General features: G+C 50.3%; 1 protein-coding gene across 5 annotated transcripts in view; it reads left to right on the forward strand.

The window, feature by feature from the left end:
* NRP2 (neuropilin 2) overlaps nucleotides 1-20,093 on the forward strand; it is a 111,040-nt gene that overhangs the window by 53,824 nt on the left and 37,123 nt on the right. For all 5 annotated transcript variants that reach the window (XM_021702747.1, XM_021702748.1, XM_044913704.1 and 2 more), the window contains exons 8-12: nucleotides 4,559-4,703; nucleotides 5,714-6,063; nucleotides 8,081-8,225; nucleotides 12,136-12,252; nucleotides 15,148-15,288. In XM_021702747.1, coding sequence (XP_021558422.1) covers nucleotides 4,559-4,703; nucleotides 5,714-6,063; nucleotides 8,081-8,225; nucleotides 12,136-12,252; nucleotides 15,148-15,288 — 898 coding nt within the window. The remainder of the gene's footprint in view (nucleotides 1-4,558; nucleotides 4,704-5,713; nucleotides 6,064-8,080; nucleotides 8,226-12,135; nucleotides 12,253-15,147; nucleotides 15,289-20,093) is intronic.

Genomic DNA, 20,093 nt, shown 5'->3' on the forward strand with positions numbered 1-20,093 from the left:
GAAAATCTTTGAAGTGCTGCCGGTTTCAGATTCTGTCTTTCTGAAAATAAACCAAAGGTCTCAAGAATCAATTGGAAAGTGTTGGATTATGTTCAGAATTCAGCGAGGCACCAAATGGATTATCCAAACCACTTTGTGCCCTGAACTGCTTTTTAAACTTGGTTTGCAGAGATGCATTTGAAGAAATCTGTGTTCAACATAAACACACACACACACACACACACAATTTAATAATTACATCGATCAACACTATCCTTACCTCTTAAGAAAGCTAGAGACACCTTGAACACACTTCTGGTTTTCTTTTGGGTGATAAAGCAACCATATTAGCATTTTGCTTTTAAAAATTAACAAAAATGCGTACCATCTGTGACATCCAGCTTTTAAAGCAGATGTTATAATGTGAATCATCACATTTGGTGTATGCTTATCGGGGTGTACCATACGCTGACGACCCGCTGAGTTTTCTTAGCATCAGGGACACCTCACTGATAACTTTCAGGTCAAGTTATGGCCTGAAAATTTGGGTCTTGGGAGTCAATGGCTTTCACAATTTGAAGCCTCCCCATTCATTGAACAGAGACCCATGTGTTATTGGCTTCCACTCTAACATCGGTCCTGGGTGCTCTGCAGGCACTGGAGCCAACAGGGAGGGCTTAGTGTCTATCTGCAAGCCTGCTATTGACTTCATTTTCCTGAAGGAGAAACCAAGGTATCTAAGGATTATTGATTTGCCTATAGTGATTCAGTGAGTCGGCAGGGAATAGGGAATAAAACCAATTTCCTGGCATCATTTCCCATGCACACAACCCCTTACCTTGCAATGCCTAGACTAGAAGCCAAGAATCCATCTCCGAGAATTTGATCAGAAAACATATGAAGGGTGATTCTGAAACCACAGAAGCATTGAGAAAGTCATAAAGATGTATAATATATGATAGCATTTCCCAGCTATAAATAGGAAGATGCAGGGAGAAAAATAGAGACCTTGTAAATCCATTGGGTCAGGAGAAATAGAAACTGCTTAATATTTCATTAAAAATGGATTTTCATAAATTGCACTTTGATATCATTGGGTGAAAGACAGTATGTAAGGACTAGGGTGTTGTTATTCATTACTTTTCATTATTAATAATTGGGACTGTTATTGAGCGAAAACATCAACAAGGTGTACTCTCCCTCTGAGTGGGGCACTCACTGTGTGTCCCGGGCACTCTTTGAAGTGTATTAAAACCCACAGCCCTCGTCCACCAAAGCACTTAGTCTTTAAGGGACCCTGGACAATTAAAATGCCCTTTACAAAATGAGCGCTGCTGGGGCAGTTCTAGTTGGAAACTCTTACGTGGAAAGCCTTAGAATCTGGGGGCCAGAAAGGACCTGACAAATCAACTCATTTAATGGAGGGAGAAATTGGGGCCTGGGGGAGGTGGAGACATTTGCCCACACTGATGAGCTCAGCAGCAGCCTGTCTCCCCAGGTGCCTGGTTCAGTGCTGTTTGGGGGTTTTTTCCCCCACTCTGGTGAGAAGTGTATAAAGAGTTTAATAAAATAAGCTGGTACTCCGTCAGCAAAGGGTCCAGAGAGCAGGGGCAAATATGAGTGCAAAGTCGAGAGCACACAAGAAACCAAGAAGGAAGCAGGCTCAGAAACCCAAAGGACAATTCGAGGCCGTGTTAAACGAGCATTCATTTGGTTCCGAGCAAGGGTAGGAGCAGAGTGAGCAAAACGGGACGGCAGAATGAAGCTTGGGGGGGCGGGGGCGGGCAGCCAGGTAGGTGGTCTAAGCAGAGAGACCGTGTCCTCGCCTCCCTTTCTGGCAGGGGTCACTGTGATCAGGGGGCTCACCCAAAGCCTGTGACCGTGTGCCTCTGTGGGAAGACCAGCCCCCTCACCGGACAGGTACACACGTGTGTGCGTGCACGTGCACATGCCCACGCACAGCCACACTCACGCCCCTGCCAGCCTCCCAGGGGGAGTCCAAAGGCAGGGTCATTGCCTTGGGGGGGGGGGGGGGGGAGGGGGAAGAAAGGTTTCTTAGTGTTGTCTGCCAAGGCTGAGAAATGAAGGGGTCAGATAAGATAAAATTGGATATTAAAAACACATAAGACGTGCTGTGTTTCTAAACGGTACCAGCGTGGTGTATATGCTGTGGATTAGCAGCTGTGTTAAAGTTCAAATCCACTCAACGCTCCAATTATGTATTCACGTGACAAATCCAGCTCCCCTCCCCAGATGAACTCCTTCGCATCTCCTGATGGCAGCCACACACAGTCAGCCTCACCATCCTCAGGGCTCGGCCGGTGGCGGCCCCCCATGGCTCACAGCACCTCCCCAAATAAGCAAAGTGCTGCATTTGCTTCTTCCTTGCCAAAACAAAACAAAAAACAAACAAAAGCCTCTGCCTCGTGCTGAATTCTAAGAGAATTGATTAATCTCTTTCCCTTGGATTCAGTGCCTTCATTCCTTGCCTCAGAGCTGAGGAGCTCTTTATAAGCTCCCGAGAAGCCATGGAATGGGCATGGCCAGGCCGGGGCCTTCCTGGGCCCTGTCCCCTCCCTCGGTCGTCCTTCTCCAAGATTTAGATCACAGAGGCTTGGGCCCCTCTCTCCATCAGCCTCCCCCCAGGTGCCTGACTCTAACCCTCTTTCCTCCTGTTTGCCTGGTCTTTCTTCCCTTGTTTTGTCTTCTAGCCCCTCTTTGTCCCCAGTCACTAGAAAGGAAGGAGCCAAATCAGACCTGGGAGTGATGGGTGGTCAAGCAGTTCTGCCCCTTGCCCCCTGCAGTTAGCAAGGCAGCAAAGGAAGGACCTTGGCCTTAGGATGGGCGGGAGGCTCCCTAGTGAGGACAGGGAGCAGCAAGTGGGGCAGGCTGGGTGGAAGCTCCCCTGGCTTCGGCGCGCTTAGCACCAGGCATAAGGGGTTTAAACTGAATATGGTGGGCCAGTGAAAACCTGTTTCCTCCTCTCCTTTGCTCCATCTGTCTTAAGCAAGCCACTTCCCCTGATCTGATTGCAAAGGTGTAATGTCTCTTACCCTTCACCCCCACCATCAGTGGTGTGCTATTTAAGGGCTCTAACTTTTGACCTCAGCAAGTGGGAAATATGGAGGGTTCAAGGTTGCCAAATGGCAGAGTTCCTAGTTACAGTTCATGGGAAAGAAAGGACCACGTTGTTAATTAGCTCTAAGCGGCTTGCAGCTCATTGCTGTTATCCAGAGCTTTCAAGTCAGGATTATAAACACACATCCCTGAAGAGTAACCCCACCTCCATTCAGCCCAGGCTCAGAGACCTTAAGGACTCCAAGACTCCTCGCCACCAATATAAACACTGCGAATTTGTTAAAAGAGGTGAGAGCCAACGTAGGAAACCATAAACCTACGATCCATCTCCACAGGGGCTTTGGATCCAGACGGACATCCTGAGCCTCCGTTTTCTCATCAAAAAAGCAGAAATAATAATACTTACTTGCCAAGGCATTATAGATGTAATTGTGTTTACATGGTGTCTATCTCAGGGGTATTGGAACAGACCAGTTTCCCCATCCTCTGGTCGCAGCCCTGTCAGTGTCCACACACCTGGCCTGTTCTAGGTATCATGAGCTGAAGTGTCTAGTCCCTCGAGTCGATTTGCAGAGTCTCTTGGTTGTTATAGCTATGACAGGTATGATTTAGAAGTGATGCTTGGTTAGTGGGTCTTTCCCCCAGCCCTTAGCAAGGAAACCAAGAGAAACTCACATATACTTGCGCCAGCTACTTTTTTTTTCTTTTTTATTTAATGGAGAGCACAGGAAAGCATAAGGTCCATATGGCAGTTATTGATTTGGGCCATCTGGTAAACTAGGACTTGCTCCTACCATGTTGGCTTAGAAGCTACTCTGAAAAGCCTTTCCTCCCCTAAGAGATGCACTGGTCAGATGGGGACAGGGATGGATTTCATTACAGGGTGGGACCACAGTGAGAGGAAACCAAGGCAGGACTCTGAGGGACTGTCTGCAACCCTGAACATCCAACAAAGACCAGAGGGAACCAAGAAAGTGTTGGTTGACACAGGGCCCCGAGGAGTAGATGGTGCTGCTAAACCCCCCCCCCCCCCGCCTCCATGCTCTCACCCATTCACGGAGCAGGGAGGTCTCTAAGTAACTAACAAAACAACTGTGAAGCACTTTATAAAAATACCTGGCAAATACTCCTATATGCCTGCACCGTGAGGGAGGGGGAGAATCAAGTTCAAGCTAATGAGGTCCACTAGCCCTAAAAGATGACCCTTCTGCTCCAGATTTAAGGCGCCTTCTTCTGCTTGCTCTCAGCCCAGAGGCAAGATTTTTCTTTTCTCTAAAAGTTTTTGTGAAGACCAGTTATTGTTTTCAAGTTAGAGCAGTGTGAGAAATTAAATTTTTTTTCATGGTACTTCTGAAAAAGCCCCAAACAACAAACACACTGATTATTACAAGCTTGAGGGGAAATAAGGTTCAACAGAACTTTTGCACCCCCTTCAAAGGCTGGGTGAGCGGCCACACTACAAGCAGGGATTTTGACAGTGGTTTCTCATCTGACCCTACAGGTGTTCCAGGCCAACAATGACGCAACGGAGGTGGTTCTCAACAAGCTGCACACGCCCCTGCTGACCAGGTTCGTCAGGATCCGGCCCCAGACCTGGCACTCGGGCATTGCCCTGCGGCTGGAGCTCTTCGGCTGCCGGGTCACAGGTGAGGGGGGGTGTGACCTTTCCAGAACGCTCACTTTCACCTGGAGCTCTGTTTAGCTGTAGCTAATGCACCCTGGCTGCAGACCCCGTCTTGCCAGATACCATTTATCTGCGCATCTGCTCATTGGCTACACAAGTATTCTTGGAGGCCTGCTGTGCAACAGGCCCCACACTGGGAATGGAAGTGGACAGGGGAAGTGACAAGCAGATGGGGTCTCTAACCACATGAAACTTTCAGGCTGGTGGGCAGCATGGATCATAACCAGATCAAGTACTGGATAGTTTAAACTAAGATGCGTGTATGAAGGAAAAGGACAGAGTGCTCGGAGAAAGAGTGGGGGACCTAACTGACTGTTGTTTGGAAGTTTGGGGATGGCCTTTCTGAGGATGTGATACTTAAGTAAAGGTTAGTCTGATGATGATAGAGGGGAACAGCATTTGGAGCAGCAGGAACAGCATGTGCAAAGGGCACAAGGTCGTAAAAAGCTATGATAACACATGTGAAAGCAAAGACCCCAGCAGAGTTTCCATGCTTGGGAAAACAATCATCCAGGAAACAACTCAGGGCTCAGCTGAGCTTTGCTGCGCTCATAGCCCTGGGAGGCTCCGGGGGCCCAGGTGTCACCCACAAGGATTTGCGAGTCCTTGGCTAACAGGGTGAGATGCTCAGATGTGCCAGGCCCTGTGCTATGACCGTTTGTGTAGTAGCCGAAGGAGTCCTTGCAATAACCCCTAAGAGGTAAGTTCTGCCGCTAGCCCTCTTTCAGACCTGGAGACAGCAGTGGAATCATTTGCCTAAGGTCAGACAGCTAGTAAGGGACAAAGCAGACATGGACCCAGGCAGTCTGGCTCCCAGTCTGGGCTCTTAACCATGGTGCTTGAAACGCAAAGAAACCAGTGCTGACTTCCAGCGTGTGGTAGTCGGGTTCTTTCACAGCTCACCGTAATGGGAGGTGCTGTCCGGTAAGCTGGGTGCGGCCATGAGCTCTTGCGTCTCCCTCCCCTCCACAGATGCCCCCTGCTCCAACATGCTGGGGATGCTCTCGGGCCTCATCCCTGATTCTCAGATCTCGGCCTCCTCCACTCGGGAGTACCTGTGGAGCCCCAGCGCCGCCCGCCTGGTCAGCAGCCGCTCGGGTTGGTTTCCCCGGATCCCTCAGGCCCAGCCGGGCGAGGAGTGGCTTCAGGTGGACCTGGGAGTGCCCAAGACGGTGAAGGGCATCATCATCCAGGGGGCCCGCGGGGGAGATAGCATCACTGCCGTGGAAGCCAGGGCGTTTGTGCGCAAGTTCAAAGTCTCCTATAGCCTAAATGGCAGAGACTGGGAACACATCCAGGACCCCAGGACCCAGCAGCCGAAGGTAGGCCATTCCTGGAAGACCTCTCTAACCCAACCGCAAACGGGGAAGTTTAGTTTGGGGGTGCTCACTTCCTAACTAGACAGTCGTCACCAGACCCCCTGTATTCTAATAAACATTAGCTGAGAGATTACTTTGTGCCAGACACCCTGCTAAATGCCATATTTTAATCCTTCCAACATTTCTAGAAGGAGGATCCTTTTGTCGCTCCCATGTTAGAGATGACAAAACTGAGGCTTGGTGTCACCCCCGGGGTCACCGTGTATATCGTGGAGAGCCACGATTCAGACACAGACACAGTCTGACTCCAGAGCCCAGACACCTACCCCCCACCCCGCACTGCCTTTCTATCAAGTTTGACACCCTTTACACCCTCTTGCAGATGATGTTTCCTTGGAATTGACCAGACGTCCAAAAGGGGATGTAGGTTTTGGAGGCCTAAGTATAGAAACTTGGGGATTACTTCGAAAAACAACTGTTTTTTTGAATGTTGCTGCACTCCTTTGTATTTTCCCAGTCTGGACTCTGCTTAGATCTTTCCCACCTCTGATACTGAATCTGGGAGAGGCAGGAGAAACTTCCCGGGCCAACCCAGCCCACCCCTCCCGCCATCAGGGAGTAAGGGTCAGCCCTCAATGCTGGGTTTGGAGGAGCCCCCAGCAAGGGGAAAAGACATCATGCCTGTCCCTCTCCAGGTCAATCTCAGGGGGAGTCAGGCATTCTGATCCTAACTGCTGAGTTACCCTCGTTTAAAAGCAGGCCTCTTTTACCAAGGAAGGGGGAATTTCATGTCTCTGTTTGGTCCCTTTTGCTCAGCAAATGTTTCCATTCTTAATGTAGAGGCACAGGCTGGGTTGGAGGCTTGGCAATGCTGACGTGAACACCCAGTTTACACTTTAGGGGCCTGGAAAGACTCAGGACTTGGTAACTGGAAACCTCAGTGGACAGAGCAGAAGTTGGACCATGGGTTTTCCCGGGGAGAGCTGACCCTGGCTCTTCTTGACCCATTCTGGGAGCCTGGGAGAGGAGATGATCTTAGCCAGTATCAAGGCCTACCCTCCCCATGACAGTGCCCCCTTTTGGAATTGTGGGCATCCTGCAAAGGAGGTAGCCCTGCAGCATCCCTAGGTGCTGATCAGCCACAGCCCCTGGCACGTCTCTGCACCAACATCGCCCTAATCAGTGGCTCCCACATGTGCTCTGGGTTGCGTCCCCCACGTGGCTTAGACCAGGAGAGCCGCAGTATCCTCCGTTTATGTCCTGGGGCCCTAGGTGAGCTTTGTTTTGACAGAATTGGCTCTGCTAAACAAAGCTTTGGGGGGCACGGTCTCAGACTATCAATGTATGATGAGAGGATGTTGTTATTAGCCTGGAGAAGAGGATGGTCACTCTACCTTCAGCCTTTTGGTGACTTGTCAGTCAGCTGGGGCTTTCTACATAGACTTTTAAGCATTACAAGAACTTCTTTTTTTTTTTTTTTTTAAGGTTTTATTTATTTGAGAGAGAGCATGAGTGGGGTGAGGGGCAGAGGGAAAGGGACAAGCAGACTCCCTGCTGAGCGGGGGGAGGCCTGACGTGGGGCTCCATCATGACGTGAGTCGAAGGCAGATCCTTAACCACCTGAGCCACCCAGGTGCCCCTACAACAAGAACTTCGAAGACAATGGGCAAAGCAGCCTGAAATTCACTTGTCTTCTCTCCAGCCAAGTCCATTCAGAGCCTAATTTTTTCCCAAGTCCACAGTCTCCAGTCCAATGGTAGAAGACAGAACCTAGCAATTGCCACTTTCATTTGCTCCCTCTTTTCTGTGTTTCTGGGACCCTAACCATCTTCCAAATGAACCAAAACTTTGGTCTGAGGATGGAGTTCCTATGGGTTGTAATGTCCAGTGAGTCAACTATGAAGCTACCTTCTGGACAGATGTGCAGAGCAGGGAGGAGAAGGGGAAGGATAGGGAAGAAGGGGAGGGGTGGGGATGGGATCCCACAGAAGAGGGGCTGAGTGGCCTGTCTCCCCTGCAGCTGTTTGAAGGGAACATGCACTATGACACCCCTGACATCCGAAGATTCGACCCCGTTCTGGCACAGTACGTGCGGGTGTACCCCGAGAGGTGGTCTCCAGCAGGGATTGGGATGCGGCTGGAGGTGCTGGGCTGTGACTGGACAGGTAAGGCCTGCTTTCCCACTCCAGGTCTCGCTCACATGGTCGTGTGACCCTGGCTTCCTGGGATGCCCTGGGAGGAGGTCAGACCATGACATTGTGGATGGGCAGAGGGGGCAGCCTTCCCCGGTGAAGCTCTGTCAGCTTGAAACCCCACCCACTCCAGGCCCTGTCATGTTCTCCTGCCCTCAAACCCTGGGCACTCCAGCCTCTGGACAGGGGATAATTTCTCAAGGGATGTGCTTTGTCTTTTTTAAAGGATCATTTCAGTTCCCCAACCCCAGTCTCTCAAAAACAAATCATAACCACACACCACCCACCCAAATTCAATTAGACCCTGACTCTTCGGGCCAGGAGGCTGTGGCTGTTGATTTAGGGAAGAAAAAAACCCCTCATGATAATAAAGTAATCGGTTTATGTCTGAATCTGGCCTCCAGATGTCAGTGGCTAAGAGACTTCATTTTCGTTTCGAAGCCACATCTGTAAAAGGCATTTATTTGCTCAGGAGGGACCCTGTTGTAGGGGAGCTGCCGGGAGTAGGACTTCTTCCCCGTGCGCAAGCGGGAGTCTTGCTCATTCCTTCCCCCCCTCCACCTACCCCCCCTCCACACCTCACCCCGCCATCCTCGGCGGCCCAGGCCCAGGGAAGACCTCTAACTCTCCTTATTGCAGGTAAGGCCCACTGCGCATGCCCACCCTCCCTGTTTCCGGGAAGCACCCTTTTCTTCTGAATCAGGCCCCCCCCCCTTCCTCTGGGCACCTCCTTGGGCAGAGGAGGAGCCCCGTTGAGGCACGCAGGCTGGAAATCGGGCCCAAATTCGCCTCTCTCACCTTTGGATTGAAGGCAGCCCCAGCGAACACATTTTAGAGGGAAGATACTTTACTCCCCCTCACGTAGGGGAAAGGCCAAGTTTCCCTGCAGCCTGCTGAATGTGAGTCACCTGTCTGCTTGCAGGTGAGGAAAACTGCCCCTCCAGAGTGATACAAGCTGGCTTCGTTTATGGCCTCTTCGAAATCAAAGGGTTAGAGCTGCAGGGGACCCAGGAGCTTCTAAAAGCCAGTGGCTTTCAAACATTTTTGACCATGATCCACAATTTAAAATAAATTTATATCACAATCCAGTTGGCTCGCAAGCACATCCTCACACGGTGTGTGCATACGGGTTACGGTGTATTGTTAAGTGCTGGACCCTGGGGACAGATTGCCAAGTACAAGCCCTGCTTCTGCTGATCGCTGGCTACATGACCTCAGACAAGTTCCTTAGACTCTCGGCATCTTGGTTATCTCAGCTGAAAAATCGGGATGATAATAGCATATCTACACCCCCTAGGTTGTTATGAGGATTCAGTGAAATAATGGATATAAAGTACTTAGACTGCTGCCTGGGACCTAATAAACCTGCAATAGTAAGTAAACGCAACTGGAACGAACGGTCCCCAGATCAGTGCTCATTTTCCCCATGTGAGCACACTCTGACATATTACAGTCCACATTCAAAAATTCTGATCATGACCCATCACATTGATCCCACAACCTACAAACGAGTGTGGCATACACTTTGGAAAAAAAACCCCACAGATCTAGGCCAACGTCACTATCACAGTTGGGGAAACTGAGTCCCAGAGAGAGGAAGCTACTTGTCAGAGGTCTGCCCCTCTGTGCCACGCCTCTCCCGGGCTGGCCCTGCTTTATGACCGGCTGGACAGTTGCTAATGTCCTTTTCCTCTTATTGCTCCCCCGCCCCAACCTGGTCCAAATTACCCTGGCGATGGTCAGCAACAGGTTTCTCATTTCAAAGTCCTGCCTGGCCATTCCTTGGAAGATCAGAATTGGGGCTTCTTAGCCTCCGCCCAGCCTCCTTCCCTTTGAAGTCGCTGACATCTGGTTTCAATTGTAAGGGGAGCGTTGCAGTTTGATGGGCAGTTACCCCTGAGCTCCCAGGAAAGCGCAGCGGACATGGCCTGCCTTCTCACTATCCTTCACACACCCTGTCCTCTCCTTGCCTCCTCAGACCCCTGTGCCCCCGGATTTAACGTGATCTTTACCAACCAGCTACCTAACCTCCCCAGAAGCTGCTCTTGTGGGCCACGTAGCTTTTTTGCTTTTCAAATTCCCATTCCTTTCTGCGACGCGTCCCTGGTTCACTTCGCTCCTACCCCAAAAGGAGAGCAGGAAAAAAATAACAGGGCTGGCCTGAGTCACTGCAGCTAAATAATTTGACGGGGCTGCTTCACTTGTTAGTTTGTTTGTGTTCCAAATGATTACTTCTTGCTTTGCTGCCCATAGTTTGCTTTACAGTTGAGTTTGAGATTCTATGACACAGTGACGAATTTGAACTTACAAATTAAGACGCTTCGAGGTTATTTGCTATTTACTGTGAGCAAGAGGCAGACACGGCAAAGGGAAGTGTGAAAGGTTACGTGCGTCGTATTTAATAGCAGAAAGATGGGAAGTCGACCGTGAAAAAGCTATTCAGCGTATTTAGCAATTGCCTTCAGCTCCTGGCTTTATTAAATGGTATCCTAAAGTGTGCCTGGCAAAGGCACCTAATCGTAGGAACATGTATAGAAATGGGAGGAACGATGCACCAGCTTGGTCGGCGAGTCTCTGGTTGGAGGGCAACTGGGGGCTGAAGACCCCAGCCCATGAGGCACGGACTTGAATGCCAGTTACCAGAACCCCTCCTCGCCCCACCCAGGGCATGACTCACTGTTTCATTCATTTCATAAATAGTTGCTGAATGAATGACTGGCGTGAGCAAATAGACAAGTGAGTGGGTGGGGGAATGAATCACCTAGAGCCTAGGTCAGAACTGACTGCCTGCAGCCAGGTTGGGCCTGGCCAAGCTCTGTTGCATGCTCCTTGTTACAATACTTTGAATAAGTTGCCAACATGGACAAGCTAGAGACCTTCCATGGGAATGGAATTGGCTTCGTGTTGGAAAAGAAATTTTTTTTTGCAAGATCTGGCCACGTTGGGCCCCTTCCCTTCAGGCCTTCAGTGTGCTGGAGCCCGTTTGGTGGCCTCCCTTGAATCAGGGCATGCGAGATGCCCTCTGCCACCTTCCGTCCCGCACTGAACTCTCCCCAGCCCCCAGTCAGCCGCCTGGCTTACGGGAGCTGCGTGCATCCAGGAAGCATTTGAATTTGCCACACCCTGACCTAAAGGCACAGCCGAAATTACTTCCGGCAAGTGGAGTCTGAGTCCCTTTGGGTCCCTTTCTGTCCAGTTTTGTGCAAACGCGAACAACAACGGCTGTGGTTGTCTGCCTTCACTCAGAGCTTTGGCTGTTGTGCTTCTGATGATCTTGTTAGAGGCGGGCCTCCTAGGTCAGTTAGCTTTGGTTCAAAAAAGTTCTGAGACAGAGAAGGCTGAAAAGAGAACGTCTCTTCCACCTAAGAGCACGGGGTGAGCCGGCTGAGAAGGCACGTCAGCAGCCGCCTAAGGGACAGTACACAGGAAGCTCCCGTCATTAGGCACTGAGACTCTTTACTGTTTCAGATGGGCACCACTCACTGTGTGTGTGTGTGTGTTAGCCTGCCTTAGGGTCCGCTTCACCCACATCCCTCACGGTCCCACCTGGCCTTTTGTGCTGGCCCCAGGGCCTTTGCTGTGGAGTCTGCAGCAGGGACATAGGTTTGTGTCCCTGCCTGTGTTGTGGCCGTTCCTGCAGCTTAGGGACTATTCTTGTTCAATTCAGGCCGTGCTTCTGACTTCACTGACAGCACACAGAGGTGACTCCAGGGATGTGTGTGTGCGTGTATGTGTATGTATCCATCTTCATTCGTTATCTTTTCTTCCTCCTTTAAAAGCCCACACTTAGAAAGGAAACTGAGTGTGGGGCATCTTCCTGCTGGGTTTCAATGCAGGCTGCCGCGTGCAGCATTCACTCCCCCCTCTCTTTGCCCTTATGCAGACTCGAAGCCCACAGTAGAGACACTGGGACCCACGGTGAAGAGTGAAGAGACCACCACCCCATATCCCATTGATGAGGAGGCCACGGAGTGTGGGGAGAGCTGCAACTTTGAGGATGGTGAGTCATGGTTCATCTGGGATGGCACAGTGCTGACAATCAGAGGCGGTTGGCCTGTGGCTCGGGCGGGGACCTGGACGTCCCCTGATCAGAGGTCAGGGAGGTGTGGGTAGTCAGGAGCTTGGGGCAGTGGCCATTTACAGCCAATCTAGAAATATTCACATATTGGAACAACCAACCAGGGACAGCCTACAGGCATGAACCTACTGGTCATCAGCTGAGATAAGGGTCCATCCAGAGAGGACCCCTCATTTGAGAAGTCTCCCTTTTTGCCCTCACTTCGAATCATTAGAATCCTCAGCCTCTTTGTACCGAGCTGTGTCTCCACCATAAAGTCAGGTGAAGATCTGGTGGTCATCGGGGTGACTTGGCCCATGGAGCACAGCGGTCAGGTTAACTCAGCAGTTAACCGTTCCGTGACCGCATTGCCCTGTGTCTTTGCCCACTGCTGATTGAGAAAGTGTAATAATCATGGCTCCAGAAAATGACGCATTCCATCCTCCATGGGGCGGGAGCACAGGTCAGTGACAAAGGCACGTCAAGCCTTCCTTCAGATCCCAGGGGCTCTTCGTTCCAGATCAGCCTCTTCACATGGGAGCTTTGTATCACCTTCCTTTCATCTTCTGAACGCATCCGGGTTAGATAAAAACAATAATTGGCAGAGCCCAAAAGGACGTCACCTTACCAAGTATGAGGACATTCCTAACAAGCCACAAATTTTGGAACACCTGGCATTTGGGGCTGGAATTTAAGGCTCGACAGTCTCCACTTACAGTAAATGACTGATCCTTATTAGACGTTCATTAGACAAAATGAGGGGAGATTGGTGGAGAGACTTGGGGAGACTTGGAGAGACTTGGTGGAGACACAGCGTAGCACCGACTCGGTAGGTAGATGGCACAGTCTGTGAGGCCCCACGCCCCGCGCACGCACCAACACCACTCCACTGATGGAGTGGCTGCCTCCAGAAAGTGGCTACAGAGGAGAATGGGAGGGAAGCCAGACAGAAATGCTGAAGTTGTGTGACTGAAAAATGATAATTTAATGCATATGCTTTCAGGAATGTGTTTTTGTATATTGTGTGGGCGGGGCAACACTGTTGGTCAGGGTGAGCTGAATACAAGATTCTGACATTTTAATGAACTTGTTTTTGTTTTATGAAGAGGAGAAAGAGACTTGGAGAATCTTCCAAGACGCATTTAAGATGGTCTGCGAGCTCACGGTGGAATGCGTAGGGAGTAAATATATGGCATCGGATTAGCAGAGCTAGCTTGGTGGAGGGCAGGAGGAGGGGGTTCTATCTAAATGGTGATCCAGAGGAAAATTTAAGAGTTCTGCTGTAAACTTTCAGAAGTTTAATGTCATTTCCCCGTTTATAGTGGTTTGTTTCATTTGAGCTTTCTTTGGTGGCTCCTCCCTATTTTTTTTTCTTTTTTGCAAAAGGTTTCTTTGTGGAATTTGGTTCCTGAGACAGAGTATGCGTGTAAACATGAGAGAGGAATTAGGGTATATTGAATTACTCCGTATTTTTTAATGGAAAAATAGAAATTGAGAAATTGTCGGGAGCAGGGGGGTGAGGCTAAGGGCTGACTTTTCCAAGCCACAGGTTGCGGCCTCTGTAATCAATTCCATGTGTTTCTCCTTGGCTTGGGCTGACTTTGGCCAAGGGTGGGCAAACATGAAATACTCCCTCTTGGGACGGGGAGGCACAGCCAGGGCCCAGGGCCTGGTGGCAGTCTGCCTCTGCCGCCAGCAGCGCCCTTCCCCTCGCCCCCGTGGTGTGAGCAATTTGTCTCCACCAGGCCGTTGTTCCCTGTAGACTTCCCAACCTGCATTCTAGGCCTTCCCCACGGAAATTCCTCTCCGGGAACCCTGGGAAGGGAAGTGAGAAGGCCAAAGACCCCACTTCCTCCCGGCTACTAGCGTTAGCCAGCACTTTTCCGCTGTCTCCGCAGCCGCTGCCGGCAAGCATCCAGATTTGGCTTCCCGTTTCCTTTCTCCCACCTCCACACGCCCGCCCCCGCTTCATCACATCTTTGGCACCAGCTCATAGTGGATTTTTAGAGCTGACTGGAGCCTCCAAAGAAAGTCTTTGGGTTCAGTCTTCCGGCTTAGACATGGGACCACCGAGCAGACAGGGACGAGCCATTGTGCAGTCACTTCTGACATTTCCATGAGGAAGGCACTCCCTGCTGCCCCTGAGATCTTGGCCCGCAGACACTCGGTGCCATGCGAGATTATTTTTGCTCTTGGCCAATGCTGAGCGAGGCGGCCGGCTGCTCTGGCCCCTCGCTTTGCCCTACCATGCCAAATCGCCCACCTGGCCGTGCCGCCCCATGGGGAGGCCGAGCTGACCCTGTGTCCTGGCACGGAAGACCTATCACAGGAGGTGAGGGGGGACAAACAAGCCTTCCTTGTTTCGGAGCTCACTCTCTCCTCCCTGGCCGGTACCTCCCCAGCACGCCAGCCTCCCTGGATGCTAATGGGCTGCCCCATCACTTGTGAGAGCCAGGTTGGCAGGAGCCAGCCTTCCACTGAGGCACTGGGGAGACATTCTTCTCTGGCACTTAGGGAACAGCAATTTTCACATTTGTCTGCTCTCTGAGGTGGACAGAAGAGCCTGATTAGAGCCTGAAGCCATTTGGTGGCCTCATTTATAATTGCTTACTATGGGAACCACTGGCAGACTTGGCTTTCGTGCCTGGGAAGGATGAGACCAAAGGCTGACCTGAAAGCCAACGATCGCCAAGATAAGTTAAATGAATCAGCAAAGGGAGCCACTTCTTTCTCTGCCCTCCACTGAGGCCTTGCCAGCGCTTTGAATAGTACCACTGTGGCTGTTGTCCCAACCCACTTCATTTGCCTTCTTTGGGTTATCCTCCCCCCCCCTTTCAGACAAAGATCTGCAGCTCCCTTCAGGATTCAACTGCAACTTTGATTTCGCCGAGGAGCCCTGTGGTTGGATGTACGACCATGCCAAGTGGCTCAGGAGCACCTGGACCGGCAGCTCCAGCCCAAACGACCGGACATTTCCAGGTAAGCCGGCGGCCGATTCGGAGAGGAAAGAGTTATGGCTAGCCTGCTGCACGTCTCGCAGCCCCAGATGCCCTGACAAGCGTCGTAACTTCCCACCATGGAGCAATCCTCTGCTCTGCGCCCACAAACCACCACAGTCTTTGCTCACAGCATCTACCCTGCAGAAGAGCTGGGTCATGGTTCCCAGCCCTGTCTTGTGATTAACAGTGCAGCCCGGAAGCCGGGAGGGAGCAAGAGAGGCCAAGAGGAAAGAAAGAAAAAGAAGAAAGGAAGAGTAGTTGGGAGGTTTCAGGAGGCGGGATGAGACCGTGCCCCCTTGTCACCATAGCTGTAGTGTTCCCGGCCGACATCACAGAGCCTCTTGTCCACTCCTAAAACTTCCTAAAATGCCTCCTTAGGAAACCACTGGCCTCCAGCCCAACGGATACTTCTCTGAGAGTATCCTCATGGCGGTAGCAAACCAAGCTGAGGGGCCAAAATGCTGCCGTGCCCATGGGGTCTCTCAGAGCTGCCTGGCACTCGGCTTCTGGAAGAGTGTTGCTGGAAGACAGTCCCCGACACACTGTTCAGCTGCCCTTTCTGAGTGCCGGCTTTGGGCAGCCTCCTGGGGCACTGTGGATGGAGAGGGCTTGCCTTGAGCCCTCCTCAGCCTGCAGGAGCAGGAGGGGTCTCCTCTGTCCACCGCAGCGTGCTTTTATGGCGGGGTTCTGGCCAGCGTTGAACCACCACCTCCCCGGGGATGGGGAAAGAGAGAAACCCTGCCTTGTAATGTTTGCCACTTTCAGTGGTGTCAAGGCACCCCCCCATGGTTACGCTACCGACACGTCACCAGAGGCAGAGGTGGGAAATGCAAACAGCCTTAGATCGTTTTCTGCCATCAGACAGCTCGGATAGATAGGAATGACTTCAGGAGCATAGAGACTGGCAAGATGGATCCAAATACTGAGCAGGTGTTGCGTTCTGAGAATTTATGACCTTTCGTTTTTAATGTAACTTATTTAATGGTAACTTTATGTCATTTAATTTTTAATAATGACTGCGCTTAACAACTGCCTCGCAAAATTCCAGAAAATTTAACAGCCGGCTCTTGCAAGCCAGCACACGTTGGCTCTAGCCCACCACGCGTTAGGTTTTCACTGTTCTGCACCCCAGGCCTGGACCTCGGAGCCCCATAAGCTTTTGAGAGCAAAGGGGTCCGTTCTGGAAATTGGTAGATCAAATGTTGCCTGACTGGAGAATAAAAGGGGGATGAGGCCCCCCCTCCTTCTGCAGGGTTCCCCAGAGCAGCTCTGCTGCCCCTCAACCCCAGGGACTGGCGGTGTCCCCTGCCCCCAGGGGACGGCAGTGGGAGAGATGCCAGGAGAGTTTTGTGGGCTGGCCTCCTGACACAGCCTGCACTTGCTTTCCTGGAGGGTCACAGCGTCTGCTCTGGAGAAAAACATTTTCATATTTCAAGTGTTTATCTCTTCAGCATTTGAGTGCTCGGAGAGATTAATATCTGAAGATCACCGTGGCCTCGGGCAACAGGAGAGAACACTTACCCTCGTCCCAGCCTTAATCACCCTCCCCCCTCTCGTTCACTGCAATAATGTTTAATTAATATAATGAGCCTCCTGCACGTTGGAAAAAAAAAAAAAAACTTATTTTTATAACCCAGCCTGGATTTTTCATTTCATTTCCTCTCCTTTGAGACCTGGCCCAATTAATTGGTTGTTTTTCCCAACCTCCACTTTGTATCCGAACATAAAGAAGGTTTGTGGGGTATGCGTCAGCGTGTGTAGGCCTAGTGTGTACTTGTGGGTTATGGGTGTCTTTATGCGTCAGCATATGTGTTCCTTTCTCAAGGTCTTTGTGGGTTGTGTGTGTGTGTGTGTGCACATGTCATGCATTTTATGTGTAGATGTTGGTGTGTCTGTGAATGTGTGTGCATGCGTTTGTATGCATGTCTTACATGTGAACCTCTGTGTGTGTGCGTGTGGTTGATTGTGATTGCGGTGTGTATGCGTGTCGTGCGCGTGCATGCGCATTGCGTGAGGTGGGTATGAGGGGGCAGCTTGGCGGAGGCACTTTGAATGAAGGGACATAGATGACGCAGCATGGGGAGGTTTACTGGCTCTTACTCAGCAACTGTCTTCAGGTTCTCCCTAAGAATTCGGCCTTCTCCCTTGCACTCTTCTGAGCAGATTTTCTCTCGGAGGCCAGCCCCGTCCAGGCTACAGGGCCACCAATTAGCAAGTGACACTTCCGAGAGAGCTTCCGTTACTCTCCATCTAAGCCTGGCCTTCACCTCTGTCCCTCTGCCCGTTCACCTCCACCGCCCCCTGGTTCAGGCCTCGCCCTCACCTTGAGTGCCCCTTCTGCCACCCTGGCTACCGGTTGGAAATTCTAGCTCTTATCCTCATTCCAGTTGATTCATTACACCCTGCGGTTTGGGAGGGCTTTTCAGAGCAAGCTCGCAAAGCAGGCAGAATTCCAACTGTTGGCTGGATGGATGGGGACAGAAAGAAAATTAGGGCCATAAGGAACTCCTCGATCTAATGTTATTTCTCCCTGAAGATATTGAGAAGGAAAATAATTATTTTCCTCTTCCGGAGGAATCCCTGAAGTTTGAAAAGGTGGCTCTTGTAACCTGTCTCCAGAAAACAAAATCATACTGTTGGTTTCAGAACCCTTCCTTCTATCCTCTGATTTTAAAAGTCACTTGCTGTATTTGCCACTTTCCTTCTCCTTACAAGGCTCGATATGGGGCTTAAGCAGGGGAGGATAGAAAGCCCTTTCTGTTCAGGGTGGTCCTTTCTTTAAAAAAAGGGGGGGGGTGCCTGAGGGGAGCAGTTGGGAGAGGGGAAACAGCTGTGCCTGATCAAGGGCAGGGCAGATGGTGGACCTTCCAGTCAAACCCAAAAGCCCTGTGTCCCCCACACTTCGCCACTCCACAAAGAGGAGACACTCTTTAAGAGAAGTGTGCCATATGTTTTATCCCCTTATGGGAGAGCTAAGCAAAAGTAATTGCGTGTAGGAAAGGAGGTGTCTTCATCGAGCATGGGGGGTGTCAGGAGAGCCGAGGGGGTAGGAAAAGGACAACAGAATAGCCATGTTGAAATATCATACACAGCCTATTTGCTCAGAAGTGTCTGTGGAAACAACTTACATTCCTTAGATATTTTCTGATTTAGTTCTTTTCTCGTGTTTTGTTTTGTCTTTTTTTTTTTTTTCTTTTCCTTTCAAGTCAGCAATTAGTTCTGTTCTTTTGGCCAGTGGTAATAGTTGCTTAAGGCTGACAAGACACCCACTGGTTTCATGCCACTGTTTTTGTTTTTCAAGATAGTCTTTCAAGCCGCTCAGAACCCCTTCTTTTAGCTCTTTGCTTGTGGCTTTTAAGCCTGGAGTGTGTGCTCACACCAGCCCCTGGGGACCCTGTCCCGAATCCAGTGACCCCTGGTGGTTGCAGAGGAGCCGGCCCCATGTCCTCTGAGAAGCCACTTTGCCTTTTCTCTGCAGCTACAGCCTCACAGAAATGTCTTCCCTTGTGGGAGCCATAGTATTTTCTAGAGACATTCTCGAGTGCGATGATCGTAAACCCAGTTTTGAGGATGATCAGATTCTTGTGTTTCAGGGACAAGGTAAAAACTCTGAGATGCCGTGGTGAGTCCACGTGTCTAGAGCTGCACTGTTTAATATGGTAGCCACTAGCTATTTTAATTTTAGTTAATTACAATTAAATACAGCTATAATTTTAGTTCCTCGTCTCAGGGGCTTGGTGGCCAGGATATATCGGATGGCACAGATGTAGACCGTGGCCGTCATCACAGGACTGTCTTGGTCAGACTGCGTAGGCATCTTTTGGTATTGACGTGTGCGTGATCTCTGGGGTCCTTGCTGATGCTGCTTCTGCACAGAGGGGACCGATGGCCGTGTAAACCAAGAAGCAAGTACTTAGGTGGACGTGCCTTCTCTGCGGTCCCTTGGTGGGAGTGTCCAGTGGCAGCTACTTTCATCATTGTGTAGTTCAACCTCAGTGAGCAACCACAGTAAGGTAAGCAAGTAGCGTAGCATTAGATAGGGTAGGAACCATTTCATTTGACCAAAAAGAAGTAAATACTAAGTAATACCAATAATGATAATAATAGTGGTAATAATAATAATAATAGTTATGGTTATTATTATTATTATTGTTATCAGGAATGAGACAAGAAGACTAGCGAAAGAGCGGACCTTGGCAGGTCAGCTGCAGAATCCTCAAGTGTGTGGGCTCCCTACACGTGTGTTCTTTTGTACGTTTGTTGGCCTCATGAACTATGGTGACAGTAGTACTTCATTTCAGTCACTCCAAATCATGGAAGTGATATAAAGGAAACAGGCAGGGTGCTGCCTGGCTCAGCTGGTAGAGCACGCGACTCTTGGTCTCGGAGTTGTGGGTTCAGGCCCCACGTTGGGCATGGAGCCTACTTAAAATTAAATAAGTAAATAACAAAAAATAAAACAAAGAAAACAGGCAATGCCTACTTGTAACAGTACACCATTATGAAAAGACAGAGCTTTGGCTGCCTAGCACTTATATGTTTACTCTGGATTCAAAAACAAGCTCAAGACAGACTAAGAATACAGTGTTCTGAAATATTTGAATACTGTTAGTGGTAGCTATTCCATCACATGTCAGTGGTAGAGTTATTAACATATCATGGGGCTGTTTTGATGCAGATTGGGCCATTTATAAACTCCATGGGAGTAGAGAACCAGAACTGTGATTCACTGGGGCACAGTTGCGAGAGATTGAGTGTGTGTGGTGGGGGTTGTGGGTGGGGGGA

Source organism: Neomonachus schauinslandi, chromosome 3 (assembly GCF_002201575.2).
Source record: "Neomonachus schauinslandi chromosome 3, ASM220157v2, whole genome shotgun sequence".
Classification (NCBI taxonomy): Eukaryota; Metazoa; Chordata; class Mammalia; order Carnivora; family Phocidae; genus Neomonachus; species Neomonachus schauinslandi.